The sequence below is a fragment of the Antennarius striatus genome, chromosome 22, assembly GCF_040054535.1.
Source record: "Antennarius striatus isolate MH-2024 chromosome 22, ASM4005453v1, whole genome shotgun sequence".
NCBI lineage: Eukaryota > Metazoa > Chordata > Actinopteri > Lophiiformes > Antennariidae > Antennarius > Antennarius striatus.
Window position 1 is genome coordinate 227352 of NC_090797.1, and position 17649 is coordinate 245000.

The following is a 17649-nucleotide window of genomic DNA, read 5'->3' on the forward strand; positions in this document are numbered from 1 at the left end:
TGAAAACTTACCCTCTGAGATGTGGACGGTGAAAGGGCTTCTGGGAATCTGCTGCCCAGCAAATGTCACGTAGACAGTGTGAGGTCCCTCCAGGACAGGAACATAGGTGCACCGGAAAACACTGTCCCCTTTGTTCTCCAGCACGACCTCCACCGTGTCCCTGCGACCGTTGGAGTCCACAATGACGACGCCCACATCTCCGGCGCCGGCTCCTGGAGGACAGACGGCATTCAGAAAGGAGGTGCCGGGTCCCTGACAGTCAGTAGTCTACTGAAGGTGCTCCTCTTCTGACCCAGGACCACCAGGTGTGTACTCGGTGTTACCTGCGGTGTAGATGTCATAGTAGGTGGGCTTGTTGGCCACGTTCCCCATGGGCTGCAGTCCCGACCCGCGTGCCTGGACTCGGGTCGGATCACCCAGGGCTTTGGAAACGTTCACCAAGAAGGGACTCCTGTCGATGTCTTGGCCAGCGAACAGCACCTTCACCTGGGGCAGGAGTTCGACCGTGAACACCAACAGCTTCCACACGGAGGCCGTGGTTCTGAACTGGTTTCCAATGCCTTACTGGGGTCCATCCTGGTGAGAGGGGTTCTGGACTGGGTGGCTTACCTTATGAAGGCCCTCCACCTTGGGCAGGTAGACCACGGAGTAGGTCCTGTTCTTGTCATTGTTGGGGATCACTCGGGCCTGACGGGCAGAGAACCCAGATGTCAGTTGGGTTTTTCTGGTAAAACGTCACATTAGCGTGTGCATCCCCACCTCCTCCATGTGACCCTCCGGGTCCTCCACGTAGACCAGAACTTCACCCAGTCCGGCCTCCACTGTCTCCACCAAAAACTCTGCTGGCTTCAGGACCACGTTCCCTCGGGGTTCCACACCTGAGGGACACGTGAGAGGGTTGAAGACGCGCTACGGTCCCCAGCTGGCCGGGAAGGAGCTACTCAGCTCCTTCTGGACTCACCTGGTCCGTAGGCTTTGGCCCGTTTGGGGTGCAGCGTCTTTGCCCTCAAGGGGGCGCCGGGTTTCAATTTGGCTTTGGGGAACTGGGACAGGTAGGTCATCACCGAGTGTTCGTCCACGTTCGGGTCGACGATCTCCTCCGGAGCGATGACCTGCAGAAGAACCTGGACTGAGACCTGCTGGCCGACCCACTCATGCAGCGTGCTTCAGGGGAAAGGTCAAAGGTCAGCGCTACCTGTGGGACTCCGAGCCAGTCGTCAGCCTGCTGCATGGCCTCTCGGGCGTTCTCCACCGGCTGACTGGGATCCCACGTTTCCCAGTCCGGACACAGACCTGAAGGCATCACAGAGACACAGTGAACCCAGGACCCCCCCACAGGACGAGGTCCTCAGGACCCGCACCGGATTCTGGACCCACCAGGTGCGCAGTTGTCCACCAGTGCTCCAAGGGCTTTGCCGTCCCTCCAGTCCCGGTGGAAGTTGGTGATGGGCAGCTGGGGCACCTTGTTCTGGATCCAGCCCAGCAGACGCTGTTTGGGGGTCAGTTTCTTGGCATCTTCATCGTCCTCATCCTCCCACATCGGCATGGAGATGGAGTAGTGCAGGATCAGGGTCCAGATCAGGCCCAGGATCAGCTTCAGGTTCCCGTCCACGATGGCTTTAGAGTCTGGAGGACAGCAGGACAACAACATAAGGAGCCTGTGGGTGGCGCTACGTAGGAGCTAACGTTAGCACGTTTCACCTGAGGAACACCACGAGCTTGTGAGACAGGTGACATGGCCACGCCCACTCAGTACTGTTTTTAGAAAGGTTCTGCTTCCTGTTTCCTGTTTCAGAGCTTTAGTTCTCCCCGCCAAAGTAAAAGTTCATGACTTGGCTTTGACTCCTTTAATGTGAAGGTTCATCCATCCACAGCTCAGGATGATGTCATCACCCCCCCTCCAAGGAATGAGGTCATCCTCAATAGGAAACACATGGGCTCACACACACACACACACACACACACACACACACACAGTACGGTGACGGAGGATCGTCCAATCAGAGCGCACCGTCATGACGGATGTTTAACCCTCGAGGTCACAAACAAAAACACTCATCCACCAACTGACCAATCAGCTGCCAGCATCCCCTGACCCCTTGACCCGTGTTCAAGTCTGGATTGGTCAGCTGACCCCAGAAGGAAGCGATGATGTCATCCTGGACCAGAACCAGGAGGAAGCTCCGGGTCCGTTCAGACAGGAAGTGTGTTCCAGCGACAGGAAGCAGCTTGGTTTCTGCTGACACGCCTCTGTCCAGGATCCAGGAGGCCGTCAGGCAGGACGGGACCACGGGGGGGGTCATCGTGGTGCGGGGGGGCCCTCATGGTCTAGGGGGGGTCTTTGTGGTCCGGGGGGGTCCTCGTGGTCCTGGGGGGTCCTTGGCCCCCCAGCTGTTGCCTTGCTCCACACCGGCTGTGACGACAGCTGACAAACACGCACCCCCCCACCCCCTCCCCCGACACACTGATCAGCCTCCTCCCCCGGGCCGGGGCAGACCACATGATGCGGGGGAGTTGTGGGGTTGGGGGGGGACAGAGGCCTCGTTGTTTCCAGCGCTCCAGATCAGGATGACAGTCAGCAGATCTCCCTGTTTCCATGGAGATGCTGCTGATGTCACCCCCCCAGGTGATGAATCAGGACTGTTATTAAAACCACCTGCAGAGCAACTGCCGGGGGCTGGGGGGGCCTGCTGGTCACAGCGTCCAATCACAGGGAGGAGGCGGGACTGAGGAGACGCTCCAGACAGGCGGCGCCGTGTTGACGCCACTTCATCACTTTGAACCTGGCCCGACCCGACCCCTGACCCCCGACCTCTGACCCCGACTGTTTCTGGCAGCTGAGGCTCAGAAGATTGTCAGAACGTCCAACACGTCAGTGAGGTCATCACCGGAGGCCCCTCCCCCCAGGTGATGAACCTCCTCATCCAGCCCACCTCCAGTCAGTCTCCGCCCACTTCTCAAACCCCACACCGTAACCATGGAAACAGTGTGATCAAACCCCAACCACACCCCTCCCCCTGTATGTCACCCATAGGGGTCAAATATCACAACAACAACAACAATAATAATAATAATAATAATAAAAACAATAATAATAATAATAATAATAATAATAATAATAACAATATTAATAACAATCATAACAACAACAATAATAATAATAGTAATAATAATAAAAACAATAATAATAATAACAATAATAATAACAATATTAATAACAATAATAACAACAATAATAATAATAATAGTAATAATAATAATAATAGTAATAGTAATAATAACAAAAATAAAATAACAACAGAGGTGGATCAGATTCCTCAGAGGCGTCTGGAGAGCTGTGAGGAAACTGAGATAAAGGAGGAGAACATTCCAGAGTGTTGATGGTAGAACACATGGAACCCATTAGAGAGACAGACAGGGAGACACAGACAGGGAGACACAGACAGGGAGAGACCAGACCTTCAGGTAGTAGACACGTCCCGCCCCCAGGTCCTCCACCAGAGGCCTGTACCATAAAGCTGGATTACGGCTTAGCCAGATAACTTCAGGCTTAACCCTGGCTTTTCGGTACCATGAAGGTGGCTGACTTTCTATCGGGCTACGTTGTCGTGGTAACCTATGCTGAACACCTAACCTGCTCCGGAGCAGGATAAGTTCAGGATAAGATCAGCAGGTATAACAGCCCCACCTACTGACCAATCAGAGCTCAGCGGGTATAACAGCCCCACCTACTGAGCAATCAGAGCTCAGCAGGTATAACAGCCCCACCTACTGACCAATCAGAGCTCAGCAGGTATAACAGCCCCACCTACTGACCAATCAGAGCTCAGCGGGTATAACAGCCCCACCTACTGACCAATCAGAGCTCAGCAGGTATAACAGCCCCACCTACTGACCAATCAGAACTCAGCAGGTATAACAGCCCCACCTACTGACCAATCAGAGCTCAGCAGGTATAACAGCCCCACCTACTGACCAATCAGAGCTCAGCAGGTATAACAGCCCCACCTACTGACCAATCAGAACTCAGCAGGTATAACAGCCCCACCTACTGACCAATCAGAGCTCAGCAGGTATAACAGCCCCACCTACTGACCAATCGGTTCTCCTGAAAACGGGCCGTCCGTTCCCTGAGAACCCGGTGGATCTCGGGTCACAGCTTGTGTGCAGAGCGCTCAGGCAGAGAGAATATTTAGGGATGGCTGTAATCCGCTGGGATTGGCTGAACAATGACTGTAGAAAGGTAGAGGTTTTGGGGGGAGGGGTTACATTACATCTGTCAGCTGCTGGAGCCTCACATCAGGAATGGAACGCACCCCAACCCCGCGCTGACAGCCCCACACAGTGTGCATTGACCTGAGGGTCTTTGACACAGTTCATATATTTCTGAGTGATGTTGGTAATTATTATGATGTCCTGAAATCCCTCGTTGGACGGGTTACAAGCAAGACAGATAGAATGTCATTGATCAATGATTTGTTTCAGTAGATCATGGATTGATTGATTGATTGATTGATTGATTGATTGATCGGTACTTTAATGTATTCTGCTGGCGATGCTGAAAACCTGTGAAGAACACAGTACGTAGAGCTGTTCATAAGGTCACGGGGCTACGATCACATGTCATAACCAAACATGTGGTTCACACACACATGTATGAACACACACATGTTACTGTAGTCAGATACACAAGTGCATCATAGTGGGGCAGTAATATTATAATGGCACTAACTTCCTCATTGACGCAGTCGGCCATGTTTTCCCAGAGATCCTTGCTCCGTTTGGCAGCTGCAGCTGTGTTGCTGATTGCCTGGATTATTGATTTGTATTGATCGTATTTATTGATTATTATTGTTTGCTCCTCCGTTGTGAAATATGCGTCTCGGGCCGGTTTGTTGCATGTTTGTGATTGGTCGCATGCAGCAAACTCCGCCCTTTTTATGTGAGCGCACAGATCTAGAGTGGACAAGTCTGGATTGAATTAGTGAGTTGATAGCCGGCTTTATGGGACCGAAAATCTGGAGGGTGGATGTCTGGGTAAGTGAAGCCAGATAAGGAAGAGGAAGCCTGACTAGGTTAATCCAGCTTTATGGGACAGGACTCTGGTGCTCCAGAGTCCTGGAGGACCTGATGCTCATTTGTGACCCACAGCCGGGACAGAACCACCATCATCATCACCATCATCATCACCATCACCTTCATCACCACCATCATCATCACCATCATCATCACCATCATCATCATCACCTTCATCACCATCATCATCAGTTCCTCCAACCAGCTGAGGAACCACTGATGGAGACAATCATCAGACCTGGACCAGGACTGTGGTCTGGGTCAGAGCCCCTGTGGACTGGGGGGTGGACTGGGGGTTGGATTGGGGGGTGGACTGGGGGGTGGATTGGGGGGTGGATTGGGGGGTGGACTGGGGGTGGATTGGGGGGTGGATGGGGGGTGGACTAGGGGGTGGATGGGGGGTGGACTGGGGGGTGGATTGGGGGGTGGATTGGGGGGTGGACTGGGGGTGGATTGGGGGGTGGATGGGGGGTGGACTGGGGGTGGACTAGGGGGTGGATGGGGGGTGGACTGGGGGGTGGATGGGGGGTGGATTGGGGGGTGGATTGGGGGGTGGACTGGGGGTGGATTGGGGGGTGGATGGGGGGTGGACTGGGGGTGGACTAGGGGGTGGATGGGGGGTGGACTGGGGGGTGGATGGGGGGTGGATGGGGGGTGGACTGGGGGTGGACTAGGGGGTGGATGGGGGGTGGACTGGGGGGTGGATGGGGGGTGGACTGGGGGTGGACTGGGGGTCTATTTTCAGCAGCTGTTGGCAGACAGACAGCAGAGCTCAGCTGTCTCCATCACTCACCTCCTGCCCCCCCCACGCACACACACACACACGAGGCCACGCCCCCTGAGGCCTGAGGGACCCCAGCTGCTCTCCAGCCCTCCACATGTGACCCCCCAGAACCAATACTGTAGGTCATGTGACCCAATTCTTCAGTTGATCAACTGCATCAATGACAATCAATATTTCCTGTTATTGATCTGGTCAGAGACAAGGCAGCCTCCTGATTGGTTCCACTGAACCAATCAGTACGGCAGACCCTAACCCCCAACAGACCCTAACCCCCAACAGACCCTAACCCCCAACAGACCAGGCCTAGGTTAGGTTAGGGTAGACTAGACTAAGTTAGACTAGACTAGGTTAGGGTAGACTAGACTAGGCTAGACTAGACTAGGTTAGGTTAGGTTAGGGTAGGGTAGACTAGACTAAGTTAGACTAGACTAGGTTAGGGTAGACTAGACTAGGCTAGACTAGACTAGGTTAGGTTAGGTTAGGGTAGGGTAGACTAGACTAAGTTAGACTAGACTAGGTTAGGTTAGGGTAGACTAGACTAGGCTACACTAGACTAGGTTAGGTTAGGTTAGGGTAGATTAGACTAGGCTAGCATCAGGTTCACACAGGAGGAGCGGTGGGGGCGGGGCCCCGGGGCCACTCACCGATGGACACCAACCGGATGTGCTCCCTCTCCAGGAACTCCAGCGCCACCGACACGTTCTCCAGCTTCATCTGGCGGAAGTTGGGCCTGCAGTGGTACTTCCGGTACATCTTCTTCTGGCTCAGGACCTCCAGCAGCGCGATGAGCCGCAGCCCGTCGCTCAGGTCCCGCTGCAGGTCCCCGATCCTCCGGCCGCCCCCCTTCAGGTGCTCGTTGCACCAGCGGGTGAAGGTGTTCTGCTGGATCTTCTTCCAGGGCGCGTCCTCTGCCAGGTCCTTCTCGGTAGCCGGCATCTCCTCCTCCTCCTCCGCCTCCTCCTCCGCGGGGCTCCGGTACAGGAGCTGCGGCTCCGGGAAGCCGCCGCCGCTCATCGTGACTCCGCGCGACACCGGGAAGCGGAGCGGCACGAGACCCGTCACGCACGCGTCACGGGAGTGTGCGTGAAGGCACGCGCCCCGGTGGGGGAGCCGATCCCGATCGGTGGGTCCGGTACCGGGCGTCACGAGCGATCCGCGGTGACGAAGGACAGGCGGAGAAAAGTTTCTGGTTCTAGTGCGGGTCCGGGTTCTTGTCCAGGTTCTGGTTCCAGTCCGGGTCCGGGTCCTGGTTCTGGGCCTGCGGCGGGGCCGGATCCGCGGTGTTCCGGGCTCGGCGTCAGTCCGCTGGACTCCCAGGAATGCCCCAGCCGTGACCATAGAAGAGGACCGGGGGCCGCCGCCCATTGGCTGGCGGCGGGCAGGGGGCGGGGCCTCCACGGCCGTCGGTCCGGGGGCTCCGTGGTGACGCCTGCTGTATATTTAGAGACTCCGAGCCGGGGGGAGCCCAGAGGACCGAGCCGATCGTCACGCGGTCCGCAAGGAAGGATGACGTCATCTGAAACTAAAAACAGATTATTGATCAGTAGCGATGACGTCATGATGAGGGTGTAAAATCAGGGATTGATCACTAAAGACAACGGGCAGTGACGTCACCAGAAGCCCACCTACGGGTCTCGATCCAGAACATGACGGGAGGGAACCAGCTGACCAGAGAGTCTGTTCTGATTGGCTGGTGACGTGCGCTGGAACTACAGGCCAGAGCAATCGATCCAGAAGAATAGATCATTGATCAGTTATCTGACTCCAGGTTCACGCAGTGAAACAGTCCAGGTTCACACACTGAAACGGTCCAGGTTCATACGGTGAAATAGTCCAGGTTCACACCTGAAACGGTCCAGGTTCACACAGTGAAACAGTCCAGGTTCACACCTGAAACGGTCCAGGTTCACACAGTGAAACAGTCCAGGTTCACACCTGAAACACTCCAGGTTCACACAGTGAAACAGTCCAGGTTCACACGGTGAAATAGTCCAGGTTCACACGGTGAAACAGTCCAGGTTCACACAGTGAAACGGTCCAGGTTCACACAGTGAAACGGTCCAGGTTCACACAGTGAAACGGTCCAGGTTCACACAGTGAAACAGTCCAGGTTCACACCTGAAACAGTCCAGGTTCACACAGTGAAACATTCCAGGTTCACACGGTGAAACAGTCCAGGTTCACACAGTGAAACGGTCCAGGTTCACACAGTGAAACAGTCCAGGTTCACACCTGAAACAGTCCAGGTTCACACAGTGAAACAGTCCAGGTTCACACAGTGAAACAGTCCAGATTCACGCAGTGAAACACCCCAGGTTCACACAGTGAAACGGTCCAGGTTCACACAGTGAAACGGTCCAGGTTCACACAGTGAAACGGTCCAGGTTCACACAGTGAAACGGTCCAGGTTCACACAGTGAAACGGTCCAGGTTCACACAGTGAAACGGTCCAGGTTCACAAGGTGAAACGGTCCAGGTTCACGCAGTGAAACGGTCCAGGTTCACACCTGAAACGGTCCAGGTTCACACAGTGAAACAGTCCAGGTTCACACAGTGAAACGGTCCAGGTTCACACAGTGAAACGGTCCAGGTTCACACAGTGAAACAGTCCAGGTTCACACCTGAAACAGTCCAGGTTCACACAGTGAAACAGTCCAGGTTCACACAGTGAAACAGTCCAGGTTCACACAGTGAAACGGTCCAGGTTCACACCTGAAACGGTCCAGGTTCACGCAGTGAAACGGTCCAGGTTCACACAGTGAAACGGTCCAGGTTCACACAGTGAAACGGTCCAGGTTCACACAGTGAAACGGTCCAGGTTCACACAGGGAAACGGTCCAGGTTCACACAGTGAAACGGTCCAGGTTCACACAGTGAAACGGTCCAGGTTCACACAGTGAAACGGTCCAGGTTCACACAGTGAAACGGTCCAGGTTCACACAGTGAAACGGTCCAGGTTCTCACCTGAAACGGTCCAGGTTCACACAGTGAAACAGTCCAGGTTCACACAGTGAAACAGTCCAGGTTCACACAGTGAAACAGTCCAGGTTCACACCTGAAACAGTCCAGGTTCACACAGTGAAACAGTCCAGGTTCACACAGTGAAACAGTCCAGGTTCACACCTGAAACAGTCCAGGTTCACACAGTGAAACAGTCCAGGTTCACACAGTGAAACAGTCCAGGTTCACACAGTGAAACGGTCCAGGTTCACACAGTGAAACGGTCCAGGTTCACACAGTGAAACGGTCCAGGTTCACACCTGAAACAGTCCAGGTTCACACAGTGAAACAGTCCAGGTTCACACAGTGAAACGGTCCAGGTTCACACAGTGAAACGGTCCAGGTTCACACAGTGAAACGGTCCAGGTTCACACAGTGAAACGGTCCAGGTTCACACAGTGAAACGGTCCAGGTTCACACAGTGAAACGGTCCAGGTTCACACAGTGAAACAGTCCAGGTTCACACCTGAAACACTCCAGGTTCACACAGTGAAACAGTCCAGGTTCACACGGTGAAATAGTCCAGGTTCACACGGTGAAACAGTCCAGGTTCACACAGTGAAACAGTCCAGGTTCACACAGTGAAACGGTCCAGGTTCACACAGTGAAACAGTCCAGGTTCACACCTGAAACAGTCCAGGTTCACACAGTGAAACATTCCAGGTTCACACGGTGAAACAGTCCAGGTTCACACAGTGAAACGGTCCAGGTTCACACAGTGAAACAGTCCAGGTTCACACCTGAAACAGTCCAGGTTCACACAGTGAAACAGTCCAGGTTCACACAGTGAAACAGTCCAGATTCACGCAGTGAAACACCCCAGGTTCACACAGTGAAACGGTCCAGGTTCACACAGTGAAACGGTCCAGGTTCACACAGTGAAACGGTCCAGGTTCACACAGTGAAACGGTCCAGGTTCACACAGTGAAACGGTCCAGGTTCACAAGGTGAAACGGTCCAGGTTCACGCAGTGAAACGGTCCAGGTTCACACCTGAAACGGTCCAGGTTCACACAGTGAAACAGTCCAGGTTCACACAGTGAAACGGTCCAGGTTCACACAGTGAAACGGTCCAGGTTCACACAGTGAAACAGTCCAGGTTCACACCTGAAACAGTCCAGGTTCACACAGTGAAACGGTCCAGGTTCACACAGTGAAACGGTCCAGGTTCACACCTGAAACGGTCCAGGTTCACGCAGTGAAACGGTCCAGGTTCACGCAGTGAAACGGTCCAGGTTCACACAGTGAAACGGTCCAGGTTCACACAGTGAAACGGTCCAGGTTCACACAGGGAAACGGTCCAGGTTCAAACAGTGAAACGGTCCAGGTTCACACAGTGAAACGGTCCAGGTTCACACAGTGAAACGGTCCAGGTTCACACAGTGAAACGGTCCAGGTTCACACAGTGAAACGGTCCAGGTTCTCACCTGAAACGGTCCAGGTTCACACAGTGAAACAGTCCAGGTTCACACAGTGAAACAGTCCAGGTTCACACAGTGAAACAGTCCAGGTTCACACCTGAAACAGTCCAGGTTCACACAGTGAAACAGTCCAGGTTCACACAGTGAAACAGTCCAGGTTCACACCTGAAACAGTCCAGGTTCACACAGTGAAACAGTCCAGGTTCACACCTGAAACAGTCCAGGTTCACACAGTGAAACGGTCCAGGTTCACACAGTGAAACGGTCCAGGTTCACACAGTGAAACGGTCCAGGTTCACACCTGAAACAGTCCAGGTTCACACAGTGAAACGGTCCAGGTTCACACAGTGAAACAGTCCAGGTTCACACAGTGAAACGGTCCAGGTTCACACAGTGAAACGGTCCAGGTTCACACAGTGAAACGGTCCAGGTTCACACAGTGAAACAGTCCAGGTTCACACAGTGAAACGGTCCAGGTTCACACAGTGAAACAGTCCAGGTTCACACAGTGAAACGGTCCAGGTTCACACAGTGAAACGGTCCAGGTTCACACAGTGAAACGGTCCAGGTTCACACAGTGAAACAGTCCAGGTTCACACCTGAAACAGTCCAGGTTCACACAGTGAAACAGTCCAGGTTCACACAGTGAAACAGTCCAGGTTCACACAGTGAAACAGTCCAGGTTCACACCTGAAACAGTCCAGGTTCACACAGTGAAACAGTCCAGGTTCACACCTGAAACAGTCCAGGTTCACGCAGTGAAACAGTCCAGGTTCACACAGTGAAACAGTCCAGGTTCACACAGTGAAACAGTCCAGGTTCACACCTGAAACAGTCCAGGTTCACGCAGTGAAACAGTCTAGGTGACCCCCCCACACTGACATTAAACCACCTTCTCTCTGAGTCACCTTTAAACACTCTGATAGACTGTTTAACACTTTGGTGAGACTCACAGAACATTATGCACTTCAGGATGACGTCAGCCAATAGAACGCGTGTATGGTATCATGTGACTGTCTACCAAAAATCCGTGATGTGGTGAAGTCACACCTGAAACAGTCCAGGTTCACACCTGAAACAGTCCAGGTTCACACAGTGAAACAGTCCAGGTTCACACCTGAAACAGTCCAGGTTCACACAGTGAAACAGTCCAGGTTCACACCTGAAACAGTCCAGGTTCACACAGTGAAACAGTCCAGGTTCACACAGTGAAACAGTCCAGGTTCACACAGTGAAACAGTCCAGGTTCACACAGTGAAACAGTCCAGGTTCACACAGTGAAACAGTCCAGGTTCACACCTGAAACAGTCCAGGTTCACACAGTGAAACAGTCCAGGTTCACACAGTGAAACAGTCCAGGTTCACACCTGAAACAGTCCAGGTTCACACAGTGAAACAGTCCAGGTTCACACAGTGAAACAGTCCAGGTTCACACCTGAAACAGTCCAGGTTCACACAGTGAAACAGTCCAGGTTCACACCTGAAACAGTCCAGGTTCACACAGTGAAACAGTCCAGGTTCACACAGTGAAACAGTCCAGGTTCACACAGTGAAACAGTCCAGGTTCACACCTGAAACAGTCCAGGTTCACACAGTGAAACAGTCCAGGTTCACACCTGAAACAGTCCAGGTTCACACCTGAAACAGTCCAGGTTCACACAGTGAAACAGTCCAGGTTCACACAGTGAAACAGTCCAGGTTCACACCTGAAACAGTCCAGGTTCACACAGTGAAACAGTCCAGGTTCACACCTGAAACAGTCCAGGTTCACACCTGAAACAGTCCAGGTTCACACAGTGAAACAGTCCAGGTTCACACAGTGAAACAGTCCAGGTTCACACAGTGAAACAGTCCAGGTTCACGCAGTGAAACAGTCCAGGTTCACACAGTGAAACAGTCCAGGTTCACGCAGTGAAACAGTCCAGGTTCACACAGTGAAACAGTCCAGGTTCACACAGTGAAACAGTCCAGGTTCACACCTGAAACAGTCCAGGTTCACGCAGTGAAACAGTCTAGGTGACCCCCCCACACTGACATTAAACCACCTTCTCTCTGAGTCACCTTTAAACACTCTGATAGACTGTTTAACACTTTGGTGAGACTCACAGAACATTATGCACTTCAGGATGACGTCAGCCAATAGAACGCGTGTATGGTATCATGTGACTGTCTACCAAAAATCCGTGATGTGGTGAAGTCACGAGTGTTGATGCGTGAGGGATTACTGTGTGTGTGTGTGTGTGTGTGTTATGAGTGTGATTTCATTGGTTGAACACTAGACCCGCCCCCATCAGCTTCCTTTTATTTATCTAACGATGACGTCATGAGGGGCTCACCTTCCGGTCTCGTGCTGACCTTCCGCCTCCGGTCCAGCAGAGGGGTGTCAAGAACAGTCCCGGGTCCTCCCCCGGAGCCAAGCAGCCGGTCCGACGTCACGTCCTGTCCGTTCTTGTCTCCGGTCGGCGTGTCTCCCGGTACCGGAGCGTCCTCCTGTCGAACCCGCGGCTCCCGGCTCCGTTCAGCTGACGGCACCGGTTCCACCGGACAACCGGACCGCGGCAGTAAGTTCCGGTTCCGTTTGTTAGCCGCAGCGGCTAGGTTAGCTTCCGGCACCGGGGCTCGTGCGGCTCCGGTCGGTTCCGTGTCACCGGGGGTCCGGTCGGGGGGAGCCCACGACCCGCTGCCGGTAGAACCGCTACCGACAGACGAGCCCGGGAGGTCCCGGTAAACACCGCCGGTCAGCGTTAGTGACGTCACCGCGTCGGTCGTGTGGACACCGACCAAACGTGTTAACTGTAGGGGGGGGGTCGTGACCCGGTACCGGTGCTGTCCTCACTTCCTGTCCTGTCCCTCCAGCAGGGGCCATGTTGGCGTCCAGGTGCATTGTGGGTGATCTGCGGGGGCTCCTGGGGCGGCGTCCTCTTCCTGTGGGGGCCCAGCGCTGCTTCCTGTCCAGGGGTCAGAGGTCGTTGGGCCCCGCCCCCCTGCGGACCCGTGTGGCGGTGACGCTGCTGGTGGGCGGCGGCCTGGCGGCGGGCTGCTGGGCGGTGTCCCGGGAGAAGGAGGGGCGTCTGCGTCGGCTGAGGGCGGAGCAGCTGGAGGCGGTGGCGCTGGGGCGGGGCAACTTCAGCCTGCTGGACCACCGGGGGCGGCGCCGCACGGCGATGGACTTCCGGGGGCGGTGGCTGCTGCTGTACTTCGGCTTCACCCACTGCCCCGACATCTGCCCCGACGAGCTGGACAAGCTGAGCGCCGTGGTAACCGCCCTGGACCGCGACCCCGCCCTGCCCCCGGTCACGCCCCTCTTCATCACCGTGGACCCGGAGCGCGATGACGTGGCGGCGCTGGCGCGCTACGTCCAGGACTTCCACCCCCGCCTGGTCGGGCTGACGGGCACGCCCGAGGAGGTGCGGGAGGCAGGGCGGGACTACCGGGTGTACGCCCAGGCGGGGCCCCCCGGCCCCGACGGAGACTACATGGTGGACCACACAGTCCTGATCTACCTGGTGGACCCCCAGGGCCGCTTCCTGGACTACTACAACCGGACCAAGGACCAGGACCAGGTGACCAGCAGCGTCAGGGGCCACATGCTCAGCCACGCCCCCCCGTGACGGGGCAGGGGCCGGAGCCTCACATGATAACCTATAGCCACGCCCCCTGTGACGGGGCAGGGGGCGGAGCCTCACATGATAACCTCTAGCCACGCCCCCTGTGACGGGGCAGGGGGCGGAGCCTCACCTGATGTTTGTGTGAAGATGAAAATAAAAACCTGATTCCAGATTGTTGACCTGGGGGCTCTTTTGTTTACTAACAAACAGCCTTCAGACCATGACAGGAGGGGGCGTGGCCACATCAGGCCCCTGGCTCTCGCCATCCATCAGTGGTTCCCTGGGCGGCAGGAGGCGGAGCCTGATGGGGTTCTTTGATCCCTCTGACGGAGCTGGACTATCACCGTGGAAACCGTCTGGGGTGCTGGGATGAAGTTGATCTGATGCCTGCTGTGGGAGGAGCCTGTGGCACGTGTGTCACGTGATCAGTGAGTCGACCAATCCCGCCTCATGTTTACGTTTTTATTACAAAGATCCACGTGACAACAACACAAACGGGGGGCAGGTTCTCACAGCCCCAGCGGGGGCCCGGTCCCAGTCGGACCCCCCAGGGCCCGGAAGCGGTCGGCGGCGCGCCGGGTGCTTAGCAGCGACAGGCCCATGGAGTCCAGCCGCACCTCCAGGCCGGGGGCGTCGTCCACCGCCACCGTGTAGTCGTTAGCCTGGAAGACACGCCCACATCCAACCAGGTGAGGACACGCCCACCAAACCCACGTCCCCCTCCTGACAGCAGCTGTCACGTCAAATCACAGCCAATGACTGAGCAGCATGGGAGCTTCAGCTAGCAGGGCTCTGTTAGCATGTGTCCGTCACAGGGAAGTCAGTGGGGGCGGAGTCAGTGGCTTGATGACATCATCATTTAGCTCATTGCATCAGAGATGATTTGATTCACATGAAAGCTAACAGTGAAACACAAGCTAGCATGTTCGCATAGGATCGAGTATTGTGTTAGCATTTTCTTTGTATACTTGAATGGCGCGCTGCTTTAGCCTAGCGAGCCGCTTTAGCCTAGCGAGCCGCTTTAGCCTAGCGAGCCGCTTTAGCATAGAGCGCTGCTTTAGCCTAGCGTGGGGCTCACCAACTGCAGGGATGCTAGCAGGTACTTGCAGGCCTCCACGCTGTCCAATCCGGCGACGACGGAGGAGAAGAGGCGGCGGCGGTCAACAGCCTGCAGAGCCGTGACGATCCGGTCGCCGTACTCGTGAATGTCGAAGGCGGGGCGCTGCTCCTGTAAACAAACAAACATGTTGACGGGGGTGGGGTGAGCCTCGAGCAGCGGGGGGGGGACACTCACCTGGAGCAGCAGCTCAGGCTGGATCTTCTCCTCCCACGCTCTGACCCGCTGGGACAGAGACGTCTGCTGGGTGTACCCCCGGCTGGACGCCAGCAGCTGCTCCTGGACGGCCACAAATAAACAACAAACAAACAAACATCCAACAGTAAACAAATACACAGCAAATAAACAAAAAACAGAAACATTGGCCAATAAGTAAATAAACAACCAAATGACAAATAAACAACAAAGAAACCAACAAACGTTGAATAACAAACATGTAAACAAATAAACAAATCAGATGTCATTGATCTCTTACCACTCGCAGCATCACCAGGTCTTCATAACTCGGCTGGTCCTTCTGGGGCTCTGCAGAGACAGGAAGTGTTTGGAGCTCAGGTGTCCTACCTGGACCGGGTCAGGTGTCCTACCCGGACCGGGTCCGGTGTCCTACCCGGACCGGGTCCGGTGTCCTACCCGGACCGGGTCCGGTGTCCTACCCGGACCGGGTCCGGTGTCCTACCCGGACCGGGTCCGGTGTCCTACCCGGACCGGGTCCGGTGTCCTACCTGGACCAATGGCGTCTGGTCCTCCAAGCTCTGGGCCGTCATCAGGAAGTGCTTCGTGATCGTGGTCGAAGGCGTCATCATCTCCACGTGGAACAGGTGATTGGACAGAAACGGCGCCGTCAGCTCTGAGCAGTGTGTGTGTGTGTGTGTGTGTACGTGTGTGTGTGTGCGTGTGGCACTGTTTACCCATGAGGTCATGCTGTCTGAATGCCTCCATAGGCTCCTCCCCCTGCTGCTCCAGCCCCACCTCCTCCAGCTGCAGAAAGGTGTCCCTGAGGTCCTGACCGGAGACGACCACACCCTGAGAGACCCACAAACGTCACACACACCTCACACACCCGCAGCCTGGTCGTCATGGCAACAGGCAGGTCATGAGCAGAACCGTACCGCCTTCCTGTAGCTCCGCCTCCGGAGCTGCAGGCGCTGTTTCATTGTGTTCAGATACACCGAGTTCAGATCTGAGAACAGAACGAATTCACCTGTTTCAGCACCTGACTCTAGCCCCACCCACAGGGACAGAGGGGAGGAGTCAAGCAACACCTGACCTGTGAACGTGGGTCCGTTCCTGAACTTCTGCTCCGGGGGGTCGACTGCAACAAACCATCACCACCATCATCACCTTCATCATCACCACCATCATCATTACCATCATCATCATCACCACCATCATCACCATCATCACCACCATCATCACCATCATCATCATCACCACCATCATCATCACCACCATCATCACCACCATCATCACCACCATCATCATCACCACCATCATCACCATCATCACCATGTTCACCATCATCTTCATCATCACCATCATCTTTATCATCGCCATCATCTTCATCATCGCCATCATCATCATCACCATCATCATCATCACCATCATCATCATGTTTACCATCATCTTCATCATCACCATCATCATCATCATCACCACCATCATCACCATCATCACCACCATCATCACCATCATCATCATCACCACCATCATCACCACCATCATCATCACCACCATCATCACCACCATCATCACCACCATCATCATCACCACCATCATCACCATCATCACCATGTTCACCATCATCTTCATCATCACCATCATCTTTATCATCGCCATCATCTTCATCATCACCATCATCATCATCACCATCATCATCATCACCATCATCATCATGTTTACCATCATCTTCATCATCACCATCATCATCATCATCACCACCATCTTTATCATCATCATCATCATCATCACCATCATCATCATCACCATCATCATCATGTTCACCATCATCTTCATCATCACCATCATCTTTTATCATCACCATCATCACCATCATCTTCATCGTGACTCACATGTTCCTGTGAACCAGGTCCTGAAGTCCTGGGGGGACGTGGTGTGCTTCCTCTTCCTCTTGCCCCCATCCTCCAGCCCGTCAGGAACCCGGTAGCATTTCCCTGCAGAGGTCACGGGAGGGTCAGCGAGGTCAAGGCAGCACCATGGCAACCGTCTCCGCCCTGAGGCTCACCTGCTCTGAAGGGTGTGCCCCCCCCCAGTGTGGCGTAGGGGTCGTGGAACGCCCACGGGGTCACCTGAGGAACAACACACGGCTCTGAGCACAACAGGAAATGAACGTGTTGGAGAACAGCTGGATCAAGCTATGACATCATACATTGGGCGTGGCCTCCTCTGCCCCCAGCTGCTCGTCCTCCAGACCCCGCCTCTCTCGCAGCATCCTGTGGTCGTCCTGAGCCTGGGGGGGAGATGGATGCTGTCAGCAGGTCAGACCCCGCCCCCAAAGACCAACCACAGTGGGCTGACCTTCTGTCTGTCCACATGCTCGGCCCCCTGCTGCTCGGCCCTCTGCTGCTCCGCCCCCTGCTGCTCCGCCCCCTGCTGCTCCGCCCCCTGCTGCTCCGCCCCCTGC

The 17649-nt window shown here is 54.9% G+C and overlaps 3 protein-coding genes across 17 annotated transcripts in view; 1 reads left to right on the plus strand and 2 right to left on the minus strand.

Moving 5' to 3' along the window:
• Positions 1–7240, minus strand: part of LOC137589475 (filamin-C-like) — a 55937-nt gene extending 48697 nt beyond the window's left edge. For 11 of the 13 annotated variants that reach the window (XM_068307272.1, XM_068307267.1, XM_068307271.1 and 8 more), the window contains exons 1-8: positions 6505–7240; positions 1378–1626; positions 1196–1293; positions 962–1112; positions 760–878; positions 610–687; positions 324–486; positions 12–212 (exon numbers count right to left, since the gene is read on the minus strand). In XM_068307272.1, coding sequence (XP_068163373.1) covers positions 12–212; positions 324–486; positions 610–687; positions 760–878; positions 962–1112; positions 1196–1293; positions 1378–1626; positions 6505–7225 — 1780 coding nt within the window. In that variant the 5' untranslated portion in view covers positions 7226–7240. The remainder of the gene's footprint in view (positions 1–11; positions 213–323; positions 487–609; positions 688–759; positions 879–961; positions 1113–1195; positions 1294–1377; positions 1627–6504) is intronic. The other 2 variants (XM_068307270.1, XM_068307269.1) reach the window with 1 other exon arrangement.
• A 5363-nt stretch (positions 7241–12603) lies between these two features.
• Positions 12604–14058, plus strand: sco2 (synthesis of cytochrome C oxidase 2). Its single transcript, XM_068307499.1, has 2 exons — positions 12604–12841; positions 13137–14058. The coding sequence occupies exons 1-2, from the start codon at positions 12604–12606 to the stop codon at positions 13889–13891; spliced, it is 993 nt and encodes a 330-aa protein (XP_068163600.1). The 3' UTR covers positions 13892–14058.
• A 278-nt stretch (positions 14059–14336) lies between these two features.
• The window catches only part of ncaph2 (non-SMC condensin II complex, subunit H2), a 9013-nt gene continuing 5700 nt past the window's right edge, over positions 14337–17649 (minus strand). For 2 of the 3 annotated variants that reach the window (XM_068306368.1, XM_068306367.1), the window contains exons 9-20: positions 17544–17649; positions 17395–17475; positions 17251–17314; positions 17078–17179; positions 16276–16320; positions 16118–16188; positions 15917–16031; positions 15731–15811; positions 15481–15530; positions 15183–15284; positions 14967–15116; positions 14337–14550 (exon numbers count right to left, since the gene is read on the minus strand). The exon at positions 17544–17649 is cut by the window's right edge and continues 106 nt beyond it. In XM_068306368.1, the coding sequence (XP_068162469.1) occupies positions 14398–14550; positions 14967–15116; positions 15183–15284; positions 15481–15530; positions 15731–15811; positions 15917–16031; positions 16118–16188; positions 16276–16320; positions 17078–17179; positions 17251–17314; positions 17395–17475; positions 17544–17649 (1120 nt within the window). In that variant the 3' untranslated portion in view covers positions 14337–14397. The remainder of the gene's footprint in view (positions 14551–14966; positions 15117–15182; positions 15285–15480; positions 15531–15730; positions 15812–15916; positions 16032–16117; positions 16189–16275; positions 16321–17077; positions 17180–17250; positions 17315–17394; positions 17476–17543) is intronic. The other variant, XM_068306369.1, reaches the window with a different exon arrangement.

What these genes read in the sequence shown, in the direction of transcription:
- sco2 (XM_068307499.1), top strand. Translation starts at nt 12,604, where the DNA reads ATGAGGGGCTCACCTTCCGGTCTCGTGCTGACCTTCCGCCTCCGGTCC. An exon ending in CGGACAACCGGACCGCGGCA is followed by an intron (nt 12,842 to 13,136) that starts GTAAGTTCCGGT and finishes CTGTCCCTCCAG; the next exon opens with CAGGGGCCATGTTGGCGTCC.